Source organism: Spea bombifrons, chromosome 5, assembly GCF_027358695.1.
Source record: "Spea bombifrons isolate aSpeBom1 chromosome 5, aSpeBom1.2.pri, whole genome shotgun sequence".
In the NCBI taxonomy this organism is placed as follows: domain Eukaryota; kingdom Metazoa; phylum Chordata; class Amphibia; order Anura; family Pelobatidae; genus Spea; species Spea bombifrons.
Genome location: NC_071091.1, coordinates 102,233,806 through 102,250,061, shown reverse-complemented (window position 1 = coordinate 102,250,061; position 16,256 = coordinate 102,233,806). Strand labels below are relative to the sequence as shown.

Sequence of the window (16,256 nt, the reverse complement as noted above, 5' to 3'; positions counted from 1 at the left end):
ATTAAATACAATTGATATCTGAAAAAATATTTCCATTTATTGTTTGAGGCGTATATATATTGCATCATCGCGGGGACGTAGTTATAGCCTCTGTGCCGTTAAACTCGTTGGGGTATTTGAGGCTCTGGGTGCTGGGCTGATTTTCTCGTAATATAAGCCAGGTGAAGGTATGAAAGTCTGGTGCATGTCGGCATATATGATTACAAGTAGGTAATAATAACAAAATGACCTGCCTTGTCCGAGACGCTGCAGCCCTGTAACCGACGTATGTCCGCCGACGGCTTTAATTTGTTTTCTTTTGGGTCTGTTCACTAATAGGAGGGTCGTTGGGATTGTTGTTTCAGTTCGTAGACTTCAGGTTACTTTATTACTTGATTGTCAGATAAGACCCAGTCTGCCCATTCATCCAGAACTCAGACCTTAATCAGTCGCGGGTCTCGTCTTAGATTCAGGAGCCGTATGCCTCATGCATGTTTAAGTTCTCTTACTGTATTGGCCCCTTCTGCTTCTGAAGGAAGGCTGTACCATGTATCTACTACCCTCTATAGTACGGTGCCGCCCTACAAGGGATGCTTGCATTAGTCTGGAGCTGCTTCCTTTTGGCTAGATTGGCTTTCTATGCAATTCTCCCTATAAGAGAGCGAGATCTCCCTATAAGAGAGCGAGATCTCCCTATGAGAGAGCGAGATCTCCCTATAAGAGAGCGAGATCTCCCTATGAGAGAGCGAGATCTCCCTATGAGAGAGCGAGATCTCCCTATGAGAGAGCGAGATCTCCCTATGAGAGAGCGAGATCTCCCTATGAGAGAGCGAGATCTTGCTGAAGTAAATTCTGTTCTTTCTCGCTTTAAGTATAATTACATTTGATAAAAATAAAATGGTTTCATACATCGCTCGGAGTTTCTCTGGCAACAGAGACCTGTTATTACTTCTGTGTCCTCCTCCTCCTGTGATATCACTGAATGCACAAGAGTAGAACGCGCACTTTAATTAGTTATTTTGAAATGATAAACGACGACTTATAATTAGAAACTGTCCCTGACCAAGCTGGAGGGATAGATCTTGGCTGTGTTTAATCTTAAACTTGGATCAGCGAACGCAAAGTGCCATTGGAACCCAGGAGTGATGGGAGTGATAAAGGACCATTGGAACACAGGTGTGATGGGAGTGATAAAGGGCCATTGGAACACAGGAGTGATGGGAGTGATAAAGGGCCATTGGAACACAGGAGTGATAGGAGTGATAAAGTGCCATTGGAACACAGGAGTGATGGGAGTGATAAAGGGCCTCTGTATTCCTATGTTGAGATTCCATTAAAAATCAGCTCCAATAGTCATTTACAACATTAACCCTGTCTGCGCTGGATTTCTCATCCATTTCATGTTATTTTAATTGACAAAATGTGCTTTTCTGTCAAAAACAAGGACATTTCTAAGTGACCCCAAACTTTTAAACGGTAGCGTGTGTGTGTGTGTGTGTGTGTATGTATGTGTGTGTGTGTTTATGTAAATATATATAATTTGTGTTTGTATAAAATGTCTTCTTCAAATCAATTCTAGCTTCCCGATATCCTAAGACCCAATCGTTTGCGGTCAAGACGTCTCTGGTTCCGGCGGCCGCTCCGGAGGACGCTGGTATTGCTCTTTGAGTGTGAGCTCAGTGGCTTGGCGGCTGGCTTACATGGTGTCAGGTGGCTCTTTGCTTCACGTGTGGCATGTTGTGTTGAAACTGGTTTGCCGTGGGGAACGCGTTGTTTTATTTAACTGCATGATTTCCGATACGGAATGTCTTGGTTTGGGCAGCTTTCTGGAATCAAACTCTCATCAATCTGAGGCTTGGCCAGTGGCCTTAGAATCCGGTATTATTTGCTCGCTGTAGTCAGGTCCCCATGAGGGCCCGGAGATATGAATTATTTATTCACAAACTATTGGTAGCCCGTGGCCGATGCCTGTTTGAAACGTATGCAGTAGTGAAGCGTTAAATGTGGATTATGATTAAAGGTCAGCGCTGCCACATATTCTGTGCCATGATTTATTCACGTAGATTGTTTAATTCTCTCACAACTACAACAAGCCTAACTGGAAACACCGGTGGTGGTTGTTCTGCGCATGTGCGTTTGGATTGGACTCTGCCAGCACCCGTCCGCACCGGTGGCAATCTAGCCTGCTGAACTGGTATTAGGGGTAACCCTACTCCAAAAATAAGGACTTTTGACATACCGTATTTGCTCGATTATAAGAGGAGGTTTTTTCAGAGCAAATGCTCTGAAAAATACCCCTCGTCTTCTAATCGGGGTCGTCTTATAATCAGACCTCAAATAGAGGTCTGACTATGAGACTAAGATCCAGATCCCCCGCAGTGCTGCAGGGGACCTGGATCCTTCTGCCCCCCCCCCCATTTAGCACCCCCCACACACACACTTACCGGTGCTTCCAATTTCCTGCTGTATTGCCGGGGCAGCGGGTTGACGTCTACGCTGCAGCCGGAAGGGGGTGGAGTTGGCAGCGGGGGTTTGCCTGCGTCCATCGGGCAGACCTTCCCCGACTATCAGAGATCAGAGTTCCCCGTGCCGGTGCCACACTGGTGCGGGGAACTCTGATCTCTGACAGCCGGGGAAGGTTTGCGCGATGGACGCAGGCAAACCCCCGCTGCCAACTCCACCCCCTTCCGGCTGCAGCGAATCGCGTAGACGTCAACCCGCTGCCCCGGCAATTCAACAGGAAATTGGAAGCACCGGTAGGGGGGGTGTTAAATAGGGGCATAGGGCATTTCTGGAGGCAGAGTGCTCTGTGAAATGCCTTTTAACCCACTTAATGGCACTCTGCCTCCAGAAATACCTCATACCTCCCTATATGCCACTCTGCCCTATAATATGCCTTTTAACCCCCTAAATGCCAGAGTGGCATATAGAGGTATAAGGCATTTCTGGAGGCAGAGTGCTCTATACAATGCCTTTTAACCCCCTAAATGCCACTCTGCCTCCAGAAATGCCTTTTAACCCTCTATACGCCACTCTGCCTCCTGAAATGCCTTATACCTCCCTATATGCCACTCTGCCCCATAATATGCCTTTTAACCCCCTAAATGCCAGAATGGGATATAGGGGTATAAGGCATTTCTGGAGGCAGAGTGGCACATAGGGGGTTAAAAGGCATATCATGGGGCACAGTGGCATATAGAGGGTTAAAAGGCATATCATGGGCCACAGTGCCATATTGGAGTGGAAAGCCTGGGGGCAGATGTGCGTAACTGGGGGGCAGGTTGGAAAATACAAGGAAATAAAAACAAAAAAATATTTTTCTCAATCATAGCTTTTATTAAAAAATTTAATAGCTTACATGAATTAACATTTACTGGTAAAACTTTTTTCCTATAGGGTCGTCTTATATTCAGGCTTTTTCTTTTTTTCCTAAATTAATATTCAGATTTTGGGGGGTCGTCGAGCAAATACGGTATATCTTTCTTTTTTGCCCATGATTTCTGACATTCAGTCTTTAGCGGAACGTTCAGAGATGGTAATTGGCCACGAGACCAAGGATTGATTTCACGATGGAAACAATGTGCAGAACAGATACGTTGTAACAATTCTCCATTCCTTTTGGATAAAAATGCGTTATTTGGCACCTCCTGCTGCGCTCGCTCAGAGCAAGAATCGATTTTCATTTTTGAGATTAACAATCTAAACTCCCGTAGTGACGGCGGATGAGCCACGGCTGACTTTGGCATCTCAGGAGCTTTTAGTAGCCGTATAATAAGTCCGCGTTCAGACTCCATTCTGAATTACTACGGTAATTGTGTTAATCTCATTGCTTCCTGCAGGAATTTTAAAAAATACAGTAATAATCATTTTAAAAAGTGCCGATACAAATTTCTGTGAATTTGTTTCCATATAGTGAGTTTTTTTGCTTAACACAACCTGTTTAAAAATAATAATAAAAATATATATTATATAAATTGTTTGCAAAGGGCCAATTTTGTCCTCGGTACTCATATCCCGGATACGGAGATTAAGCAAAGGTCAGGTTGCCGAATTAAGAGTGATTGTTGTGCAAAGTTTTAAGTGACCTTATCACCATAGCAACCAATAGAATGACTCGACCAGCAACAACACTGCATTTGTTGCTATGGCGTTAAGACCACTTTTTGTACATAATTACCGTTTTATACAGTGTATTTATAGGTAAGAACACATTTTATTCAGCTGAGCATTAAAAGGGTACTTCAGTGTCCCAGAAAGCCCCCCTACTGCATATTAAAGTACAAATGCTGAGCACAGCTCCTGCCTGGCAAATAGATGGGGGATGGGAAAGGGGCAAAGGCTTATGGGCAGATTCTGCAGAACCCCCCCCCCCCGTGCATTTGCAAATGGGACATCAGATGAATTTAAAGGGACCTCGTCTTTCCTATGCATTAGGGTGACTATGGTGGCTGGAGTGTCCCTCTAAATTTGCCTATGTCATATTTAATCTGAGCACTAAAGGTTAACGGGGCCGGATTGGCAGGGCATTTCCCCCTGCAAAAGGGATTTGTGCCAATCGAGGCACAGATCTTCTCTCACTGCGCTTCTGCCAGTCAGCTCTGCGCCATATATGATGTCACATCATGATGTCACTTCCTCTGACCAGCACACACTCAGAGGAAGACCGCACCGCAGACTGCCAGACGCCTGGATGGAGAGAAATATGTTTGTATGGCTATGAAGGGGGTACGCTAAGGAAAGGGTTATTAAGATGATGGGTGGGTATGGAGATGATGATAAGTTATGTTGGACAGCATGAAGATGGAGGGGATGATTGTGATGCAATATAGGCCGATTTGGTGGTTGGAGGATAATGATTGTTGGGGGGGCTGTGAATAAATTAAGATTACTTCATACACTTGTCCATACATACATGGGTAGATACACACACACTCTGATACCATACGCTTACCCATACACACACTAACCCCTTACACATACATATATACACAAATTGATGGAAATTGGGGGAACTTGATGCTTTATTTAACGGATCAACAGACTGAACAAGGTAGTTAGAAGTATAGATTAAAATCTTAATGCGTAACTTCAGAGTGCACTTATAGTGTATTATATTAAACGCGCGAATGCAGTTTTATTAGCCGAGAGAGAGGCCGGGCCACGGTTATCTTGAACTTTGCATTTGCGCAAGCATTCAGCGCGCACAAACTTCTGTGACAGCAACAAATTTGCACAACAAACGATTTCTGCGCATGCCAACTGCTAGAAACTACACTGGTCCTATTCCCGTTCCTAAACGAATGCCCCGCCAGAGCCCAGGGAGTCGCACGCTGTGTCTGGTTTTTTATATTGCTGATTTATATTGGGTCCGGAGCTAGAGCGATGCCGGCGTTCCCGGAGGACAGTCAGATGTTCTCACTCGCGGAGAATTCCGTCTGGCGGAGTTGGTTTTGAGAAGTAAAACCCATTTATATCGGGCGTTTACATGGCTGGTGTTTCAGAAGTCGTTTTATAGGCTGTACGCTTGGCTCGGTGTCCAGATGTGCCGTCAATCACTTTGCCTGTCGGCTGTTACAGATGTTACAATTTCTACATTTTTTTTTTTTTTGCATTATTCTATGTGGAATATGATTGGTCTGATGGCTCTCAGTGTTCTTCTCGGCACATTGAGCATACCGGCGTCTTAAATGCGGAGCAAAGGACACAGCTTCCACTTGTGCTTAACCAAGGGGGCCACAGCAATGCCTTGGGCCCCGGTGTACGCATGCGCAATGTCAGCACGCTGTGTGCAAGAGAAGGAACAGGGAACTTTCCCCAAAACAAGCAGTTTTGTTTCACACGTTTTAAACTTTTCTTATTCCTCCTCCGTAATGCGACTCCATAGGCAGAGCTGTGTTAAAACAGGAGATCACGCGGAGCTCTGATTGAATGTAAATATGTGTTTAAATATACATGTAGATGATACCGCTGCCTCTTTTCCTGTATCTATTATTCTTTTGTTACACCGGGTTTGGGAATATTACTTTTGAGAAGTCTCAGAACGAAATCATATTGCATAGAGAGGAGTATTATAGAACTGGTTATTACAGTGGGGGCCACGAGATGCTGACAGCGGGTCGGGGGACCCCTTAAGAGAGGCTTGCCCAGGGTCTCTGATTAGGCAGGAATTCTTCTATCCGTATTGATTGAATGAAAGAATCTTCTCGCGGCACGGCAATGATCTGATTTTCTTCTTGCTGGTTTATTCTTATTGACCGTTATTTCCGGGAATCGGGTGGATCGTCTCTCTCTGTACCGAGCGACTTCAGTGAGCTCTTTTAAGATCTCTGGGTTTGAAGTAAGGACCCCTCGTAGGTTTTTGTATAGCAGAGATAAAGTCTTTTTGCTGTTTGTATCTACATTTCTTTATGGGTTCCTGTAATCCAGGACTGACAAAAAATCAATGGGGACTTTTATCAATAAAGTATGAAAGCGAGATATGCTGCAGCGGGAAGCACGGTCAGCTTGTTGTGTAAATCCACTGATCTCCCCGAGACATAAAATCAATGGAAGCCTTTGCTGTTGGAGCAGAGACCCCCGTCGCTGCCCCCGCTTTGCCTCCTGGTTATTTGGGTTAGGCAATGAAGTTGCTGACCGTGCCTCCAGCCCCTCCTACTTTTGAGACCGCCACAACCCTCCAACGTAGGGGTCCCAGCAATGTTGGAGGGTATGTACTCTGACACAGTATGTGGTACCCCAAAACAAATTTAGCCCAGAGTGGCCGGAGAACAGCTTGGTGTTCCATTGAGTTCGTCCAGTTACCATTTTGCTTACACTTGAAGAAGTTAGGGTGAAGGTTTGGGACTAGAAAAGCATATTTTTGCCTGTCCGAACGCCCATGCGCATGTGATGTCCACACGGCGATGTCCATATGACGAAGAATATCGTTCTCTTCTCCCGAATTATATTTCCCCGTTTAGTGCAACATATAGCTTTATCTAATGGGGTTTCCAGGGTATAAAATAGTGTATGCATGTTAGTAACCCACTGTGTAAACCACAGGGAGTGGTAGTCTTCCTGTCCCCAGGTTCTGCACGATTATTCCTCCCCATTAAGTTATTGTTAAACTTACTGTCCCCTTTGGTGACAGAGATGGGGGAGGGGAGGTGAAGGTAACTCAAGGCGAAGGAATGAAAATGATTTGCTACCTTTTCACACAGATCCCATTCTCCAGAAGGTAAATTGACTGATCACTATCTGTTGTTCAGCAGCGCGTTGGACCTTCCTGCATTCGGTTCTGTCTGTAATACCTTCCCTCCTGTAAACGGGGGGGGGGAAGTAATTCTTCACCGGAGAGAGTTGCCTTTTGTGAATGGTACAGCAGTCATCTAATATAATGGGACAAGCTTCGAGTTCTATTAACCATCTTCTCCTTCTGTTTCAGAAAAGCTGGAAGCTGCCCCACCATCATCAGTACAGCTAAAGCACGGTGAGCCTGCATTTCCTTTTACATCATACGCTTTGTTGAGAGATCCTATCTGTATAGGTGTTAGAATGATGCGCAGAAAGCGACAGAGTGTATTTCTCAGAACTGACATACATTTAGTAGAATAAAAACAATGATTTGTACTTTTAAAAGGACTCTTCAGCCATCGTGTGCATTTCAATAGCTGCGCTAGCTGCGTGGTCCCTTTAAAATGCATCAAATGGGGGTAGATTCTGGAGAATGCGCATGAATGGAAAATATTGTACTGATATGAATGGCAGCACTTTATTGCCACAGTGTCCAGAATCTTTGGACCATGGAGGAGCAGGGTAAGGTTTTGCATCAGGTAAGTGATGTTAAAGTATTTAATAGGCATTCGCATTGAGTGGGGCTGCCAGGAGGGGTCTTCTGTCCCTTTAAAGCTGCTGTTCCACCTGCTTTGCTGTATTCCAACCATTTGTACCTAAATGCAGCCATTAAAAACAGCATTCCTAGTGCTGTTGATGCCCAAACCCTAAATAATTCTTTAACTGTTTTGCCACCTCATTTTTTTTCTGTCGGGTGACACAAAAGCAGTAACTAAAAGGCCTTCCCATAAAAACTAAAAGAAAAGCTATTAACATTTCCAACAAACAATAAAATGACAGATCTGTTAAGGCTTATTTGCTCGGCGTGCCGCTGAGTGCTATGAACGTGCTTTCTGAGTGGAACAGCACCTCTAAATCACACCCAGAAGTCCTCTTTCCAGTGATCTGCACAGCAATGAAAGCAGCTGGTTAATTATTGGGTGACAAGCGTGAGACGCCGACAGTATACTTTAATACCTCCCGGGCAGAATTACAATAATAGATAAAATAAAAAAACCCTTTCTTTAAAGGTCCCCATTACGTGAAATGTCACGGAATTAAACATTTTTTACATTCCTGCCATTTGTCATTTTTATCAGACATTAAAACACTGGGTTGAGTCTCGCTTTTATTTGGGGTCTCGTATGTATTGTTTAAATCCCAGCGCTTCCCCCCAGTATATGATGGCGCAGAGCGGCATTTAACCTGCTGTTCCGGAATCGCTGATATCTGTGATGTGACGGATGGAATTATAGTTATTATGTCGGCCGCGCGGCGGGAAGCGGCACAGCCTGGCCGGGGCACGGCGTCCTTATTCAGTCTCCTGTCTGATCTTTAGCCTGCCCCGCTGTATAAACGCCACCTTCAACAGGGCAGATAAATGTGCCGGCCTCTCTTATTCCTTTAGAGCCAACGATTAATTCCTGTGGAGAATAATAATAAAATGACCAGAATGTTGGAGGATTCGCAGCGTGCCGCTGTTCTACATTTCAGAACTTGGCCTGCTCTTAGAAATGTGCCGCCTGGCCTTACGCCATTCACTGGGTTCTTCTTACCGGCTTATTCGTGGTTATCAGTAATGACCTGGGGTTTTTTTTCCCCGGTGTATTTTTTGTTCTCTTCTTCTACATGGTAACGTGGTAATGTGTGAGTGAAGCGTGCAGCTCGTTCATTTAGTTTTGTTTCTTTCTTCAGTTTTCATCCACAATGCACTACCATTCGTTGGCTTCGGCTTCCTGGACAACGCCATCATGATCGCTGCGGTAAGATGAACTTCTACCCGTCCTTTCAAACATAACTGGTGGCTTCTGTCACGCCTGCGTCTTGATCTCATGTCCTTTTTTTAGTAACACGATTGACTTTCTCCGCAAGGTCAGGGCAGAAGGAAGGAGAATCGGGGGGGGGGGGTGACATGTATGATTAACGCGAGCCCTTCTGCTGTGTGTCGGGTGATCGTCGGGTGACTTTATGTCATTTCGCAAAGACGTCCTAAATGACAGCTTTTAGTTGTGAAACGACCTTCGCGCCTTATAGAGGATCTGTTATCCCCCCTCCCCCAAATCCTGTATTTTTCATTTGCATAAACTAAATAAACTAATATAACAGGAACTGCAGAATAAAATAAATAAAAACCTCGTGTTTATCCCCCGGGGGCTGCCATATTAACTTTCTGTTCTTGAGCTCTACGTGATTATTCCTCCCCTTAAGTAAGCGCGCTTCAAAAACACTATAATAAGCATTTTAGTGATCGTTAAAGCATGCCCATACCCGGGACCCCGAGACTGTTGAAATATTAACCCTTTAATAGCCTGTTAGGAAAAGTATATGTAGAGGTTTGCCAACTGTGTAAATCAAACAGCTCTGATGCGGTCCTCACGGAAACATTGACTCGTCCTCACTTAAAGATACCATTGATTAAGTAACCTGCATTCAAGCAGAGGTGTCAACCATGACATACTGGGAGTGAAAGCACCCGCTTAGAGTCTTATATATGATCACAGCCGTGTAGGATAGGACAGAGTCAGCTCCAGGCTGTGTGACCCTAAGAATCTGCCCCTTACCCTGAGAGTCGGGGGTCAAACCCCAGGTATGGAAATGCTTAATAGCCCTCCGGCAGCAAACAGCAACTGGCTCTACCCGCGTTCCCTGCCCAGTAAATGATGGCGTGTCGGGATTACTGCTGCCAGCACTCATCCGCTTGGCTTCCCTGCTATATATATACTAATTCCGATAATCTAACGTCTGTCACCAGATATTACACTTCAATTCCCATCATCCCTCTATCACCAGGAGCGCTTCTGACTCATTGAGTGTGGTTGGGTCGCCTGCAAATGTTTGAAGGGAAAATAAACATACTTGCGAGAGCGCAGGGCTCTCTTTCTGTAATATCCAAACCCCTTTGAATATTTGTAATAATATTTTAGGTATTTTCTTTATCCCCTAAACCGAGCATCCCTCCAGGGGGAGCGTTAACTGACTTACTTCAGCAGCAAAGGTAATAGTGTAGAAAAAGTCTGCTGCTATGGCAATAATGGCCTGCAGCCTGTCAGTGCCTGTTTTTTTGTCTCGCCTAACTAGCATCTCCAGTAAACGGGTTACCACTGACAAGCTTACTGGATTTGGGAATTTTGAAACTTTGTAAAAGCCAAATACCACCGTTTTTTATTGTTGGTATTAGATTAAAAGTACTATTAATTTTCAAAAATAATGCATAATATAATCCGGTTCCGTTATCTTGGCCCGATCTACTAGACAAAGACCCTGACTCCTGATACGACATTAGAAAGTCTTAGTCTCAGCAGGACACTCTGACTAATGAAAGTCTATGGAACGGACTTTACCGGAATTTTACTGAATACATGGAAGCCGTCAGCGGCTCGTTCTAACGATTGTCTGTTCTTTACTTCCAGGGAACGCAAATAGAATTGTCTATTGGTGTCGTTCTAGGAATCTCTACCATGGCGGGTAAGTGTAGCTACACACGTGCTGTGGCTTTTCTTTTTGAGATGTTTTACACAGAGGTCAGTCCCGGGACTAAAGATGAATTTCTACACCGGAACCTGCGCAGCGCGTTCTCCTGGTAACCGCAATGAAACCAGATGAAATGTGGGCCTTTTTATGAAGTGATCACAAGGATCACAAGTGATCGAAAGGTTTCAACGCTCTAAACTTCATCTTTTGTTAATCTAGAGTTTGGGTAAGATTGAGACTTTGTTCAGTAGGAGAATAAAACTGTTTGCATGAAACCTTAATTCCAGCGGATTGGGATTGATAAATAGCTGCACTAATTCCGACATAATATACTTGGCAGGGAACGCCGGTAAACATCCTCTTAAATCTGGGATCCCTTTTTCTTATTGCGGGGTTCCTCACTTTTCAGAGTCTGCCAGGAGAATATTTCTGCCGCGCTGATGAGTTATTTATTAAGTCTTGGGATAAGTGCGTGCCGTAAAAGCGCCGCGTAGGAGTGCGGATTTATATCGGCTCCTAAAATGTTATCTGTGTCTTTGCAGCTGCCGCCTTAGGAAATCTAGTGTCGGATTTGGCTGGACTCGGGTAAGTCGCCGTCTATGGAAACTCGCATACGGTTCATATGATCTCCGACACTCCGAGTTCTGCTTCCAAGTACTTTTCCATTACCCAGAAACTTAATGTTTAATGACGATTAAAAGAACGCTTAATGTCGACTGTTAGTTAACGGGAAAGGAATCGAGGAGATGCGATGGATGTTTCCTAACGTGCGCGTGACTTTGTGTTCTAGCCTCGCAGGTTACGTCGAAGCTTTATCCTCAAGATTAGGTTTACCGATTCCAGACCTGACGCCCAAGCAGGCGGATATGTGGCAAACGCGCGTCAGCGCACACATGGTACGTGGAGTTTGTTCAATGTTGGATATCAGTGGCTCCGCTTATTGTATTTTGCGAGTTTGTGGTGTCGCTGTCACACCGTACTGTGCCAACAGATCTCTACTGGATGGCACCTGCCGGTGTTTGGGGTAAAGTACTGCGGAAAGGCCAAACGATGATATTTTTTTTTTTTTTTTTTTTTTACACTCTGTGCTGGTCATACCCGTTATAAAGGGGATCTATTGCCATTACATCTTTTGCATAGCCACATTTATTTACTAAAACCCTTAAAGTGAGTAACGCTTGATTCCAGACCTTAAAAAAAAAAAAGTAGTTCTCTATTCCGGGATCCACAGACCGTCTTAGATTTACTTTATTTAATAAATTGTATTAGTTTGAGTCCCGGGCAATTACTAAGCCGATGGTTAAAAGTTTTAATAAATGAATCTTTTAAGCCATTAAAGCTAAAAGCTATGTAAGCCTCTTTGGAATTCTGGCTAAGTCTTGAAGGACATTTTTCATTTGTTTCATTCATGTTTTTGCCCCTTTTATTTTTTAGGGTAAGGCGATAGGAGTGGCCATCGGGTGTATTTTAGGAATGTTCCCTCTGCTCTTCTTCCCGAGCGACGAGGAGGAGAAGGCGAAGGCGGAGAATAAAAACTGACATTTTGTACCCTAAAGAAATCATACCTCAGCTCCGTATGCAGACATCTTATCAACAATAAGCAACCGAGGACTTCCACACGGGAACAAAAGCATATCCAGCATGCAGGGGACTCTTCATCTCAACGTGTGACCATTACCCCGGCTTCAGTTTTACTTTGTATGTATGAATGAAGAGTAAACCTTTTTCTACACTGGCCAGTTGAGTGATTTGTTATTTTTTTACCCCGTAGGGGATATATTTTCCGACGCCGTTATCTTCAGATTTGTTTCTGAAAATTCTGATCGCTGCCCATTGGGTTTTCACTTTTTTTTTCGTCTTCGCGTCGCCTCTGCTTGTCTTATATTAGAGAGATCAGCATTTCTGACCTTGTTGCGTCCAGCTAGGCTTTTAATATAACCCCTATTGCCCACAGCCAGCACTTGCATTGTGATAATCGATGAGCTGAAGATGGCTCGGTGGAGGGCTACTGGTTACCTGCGCCCGATTGTAGATGCCAGTGCTTTATTTTCTTTAAAAAAAACAACAAAAAAGTCTATAACCACGTTGATACTTCAAAATATAAAATCTGTATATACATTTTCCAGTTAAGGAACTAGACATTTACATACATGCAAAAAAACATTTAGCTAAATATTACAGTGGGGTAGTGAAGGACTGGATGCTGGCATGGCTGAAGATCATGGGAGTTGCAACACCTATAGGTCTACATGATGCCAGTGACTAGTGTATTATCTGTAAACAAGCTTATGGATCCTGTTTCGATAATTTTATAATGCAACAAAAGTAAACAAATTAAGTTTCAGAGAATTGGTATTCAACATGGGTGCCGAGGGTTAATGAACGGCGTCTCTTTTAGTTACTTGGCTTTATATATATATTTGACTCGCCTTCATCCCTGAATTTGTGGAACCCCGTTAATGTGTTTAGAACTTCAGCCTCTACTAACAGATTAACATTTTTTATTTATATATATCTATCCATATATATATATAATATATAATCTCCCGATTAAACTCCGAAGCTCCATTAATTACTTCCTGAAAAGGACAAAAGCATTATAGTTCATCCTGGTACCAAGACACAAACTTTTTTTTTTTTTGGCATAATAACAAAAAATGTTATATTGACAGCTTTGTTAGTTCATTCATTTTTATTAAAAATGGATACATCAGCTATTGTGGCTTCTAATTTATCTTTCACCTGAGTAGCTCTTTTTCTTTATTTATGTTTTTAAAATTTGAATATAGATAAACTTAATGGGTTAAATTACCACCCGCGCTTGTCATGGGCTATAATGCAGAACATATACAATACAAAACCCTATTTCATTCATTTGGCTGAAATAACTTTTATCTGTGTCTGGCCCCCTGGCACATCGGGTGAATGCCCGGTGGGGAGCTGCCCTCCAGAGGCAGATCAGGTGTATAATGCCATAAAAACGTAACGTGTGGCCTGTCATGTCCAGCTGTCGGCTGTGCTTATGCCATAGGGCGGCCGCCAGCCTAAAGGGCCTTCTTCTTATCCTAGTCCGGCCCCGCTTCCATAAGATGTTCATCTTTTTTGGCTCCCAATAGGCCACCCATCGTATTAGCCAAGTATCTGGAGCTGGGTTTGAGGGTAAGTTGGTGGGAATGTGGAGGAACATCGTTTTTTTTTTTGTTTTTTTTTGCCCCAAAACACATCTAAATCTCCATAACATCTGGCATTGGAGATAGGGGATTGGTAGATTGTAAATTTAGGATATCAGAACTTTAAAAGTGACGAAATCCACCAGATCCTTCTCACCTACAATAAGTCCACAATGAGGTCTGGGTCTGAAAAATCCTCGTTTATCAGGATTTAAAAAAAACTACAACAAAAAAAATAGATTCTGCAGTCTAATAATTTCCAAACGCCCTCAACACTGTTGTTCACGAATAACCTAGCCTAGCGTGTCTGAGATCATTGCTTGCATCACGTAGGGCATTAAGGTTTTATAAGTTACTCCATGCTCACGGCAAGGATGAGAATTACCAACATGTAAGATTGCGAGCCTGGCCCGCTTTCCCTAATGTATCGGGTGGTCTTAGTCTGTCGGTCCTGGTTCTGTGAGACCCTTTGAATGTAGGGACTGTAAGAAGCGCTGCGGGAATTGTTGGCGCTGTATATTAATAAAAGATAATAATAATAATATAACTCTATTTGGATTGTTCTACTTCATACATTCCCTCCTGGATCTTCTTTCCGCTACAACACAGACCAGCGGCCTGGCGCAGGCAGGAGAAACCGACAGAAGAATTTTCTGATGAAGTATTTTGTATCAAACGCGTCTTCGCCATCTGTTGGAAAATTCCACGTGGAGCAGAACCGTCTCGGCCAACTCTACCCGCTGCTTAGCTGCCGTCCCCAGGAGACAATCTCTCAAGAAGCTAAAATTGATACCTCTGCTGGCATACGCGGCTGCAGAACACCTAGCGGGGAGCCGCCATCGAGACCTGAAGCTATATGTCTTACTGATCTAAACATTAAATAAACACATGTAATAATGTTTATAGATTAAAATCCAATATATGCACATAAAATCCCACTTTGTGTATACAGCATGGGGGGGGGGGGGGGTTACCTTCTTGTTCTCAGGATCTCCATGATTATTCCTCCCCAAAACTAACCACTGTACCTTGCGTTCTTCCCCATTATTGAAAAAATATTATTATTGAATTATATAAAGATAAAACGTTTAGGAAGCTGTTTTGTTTCTATGGTAACAATTGCTCTTGCATCACATGACAATTAAGGATTCCCTTAAAAAAAATAATATAAAAACGGCTGACGACTGAGAGGATACGATTGTCGACCCGGAGAACCAAAAAAGAAATGGCGCTTCTCCCGGAGTCTCCGGGCGACTCTCAGAGAGTTCCGAGATACAAGAAAGCTCAGAAGTTAAAACTTCTCCAATCCAGAACATGATGTAATCCTCACTCACACCCGGTGTCCTGGTTAAAGAGGGACAGTCCCTCTTTCCTCCTCTGGTGTTCTTCTTTTCTGAGACCCGGATAAGAATGTATCATAGTGTTCTACAAAGAGTTCTATAAATCTCATCCTATGAAGCCTTCTTGAATGAAGCTGTATGAAAGTGACGGATCCATTATAAATATCACTTTCATTGCGCTGCTTTTGCTTCGAAGACAGAAGGTGTCTGAATTGTTTTTGTAGATCAATCAATTCTCTTGAGACCTCTTTTGTAACAGTAGATCAGAAAAAAAAACACTATATTCGGGGCCTTTAATATTTTAACATAACTTAACTTTTTCTAACTCCATCAGAGACGTTATTGACAGCTTACTATGGACTACCAGCTCCTCGGTCTGATGTTAACTTATTTCATTATGATTGAATCGGTGATTCCATAGGTAATGCGCTTGTGTTATTATTATTTAATGATTTATGTAGCTCCATCATATTCTTCAGCGCTGTACGATGGGTATACAGGACATAAACAAGTAGCGCATCACACAACATTTTGGATTTACAGAACCAAATGATGATGAGGTGCTCAGAAGAGCTCACAATCTAGAAGGATATAGAGGTGAAAGTGCAAATGTTTGTGGACGGCCAGCCACACTGTGTAACTGGTTTCATGAATGGAAATAAGTACAGTATCCTACGGTCAGTTAGAATGTGCTCTTCTTTGAAGCCTGACCTTTTTCATTCAAAGGTTTGGAGTCACTTAGGGGTTAGGGGTCACTTCCTTGTTTTTAAAAGAAACTCAAATTTTGTCCATTAAAATAACTGGATGAAATGAATGAGAAATCCAGCGCAGATGGGGTTAATGTTCTAAATGACTGTTATAGCTGTAAACGGCTGATTTTTTATGGAATCTCTTCATAGGCGTACAGAGGCCCTTTATCACTCCCATCACTCCTGTGTTCCAATTGCCCTTTATCACTCCCATCACTCCTGTGTTCATATGGCAC

The 16,256-nt window shown here is 43.3% G+C and overlaps 1 protein-coding gene across 2 annotated transcripts in view; it reads left to right on the top strand.

Annotated features, from left to right (window-relative positions):
- The window catches only part of TMEM65 (transmembrane protein 65), a 28,131-nt gene extending 15,633 nt beyond the window's left edge, over nucleotides 1-12,498 (top strand). The window contains exons 2-8 of one of the 2 annotated variants that reach the window (XM_053466448.1): nucleotides 1,559-1,633; nucleotides 7,403-7,447; nucleotides 8,986-9,053; nucleotides 10,701-10,755; nucleotides 11,304-11,346; nucleotides 11,552-11,657; nucleotides 12,196-12,498. In XM_053466448.1, the coding sequence (XP_053322423.1) occupies nucleotides 1,559-1,633; nucleotides 7,403-7,447; nucleotides 8,986-9,053; nucleotides 10,701-10,755; nucleotides 11,304-11,346; nucleotides 11,552-11,657; nucleotides 12,196-12,300 (497 nt within the window). In that variant the 3' untranslated portion in view covers nucleotides 12,301-12,498. The remainder of the gene's footprint in view (nucleotides 1-1,558; nucleotides 1,634-7,402; nucleotides 7,448-8,985; nucleotides 9,054-10,700; nucleotides 10,756-11,303; nucleotides 11,347-11,551; nucleotides 11,658-12,195) is intronic. The other variant, XM_053466449.1, reaches the window with a different exon arrangement.
- Nucleotides 12,499-16,256: the final 3,758 nt, after the last annotated feature.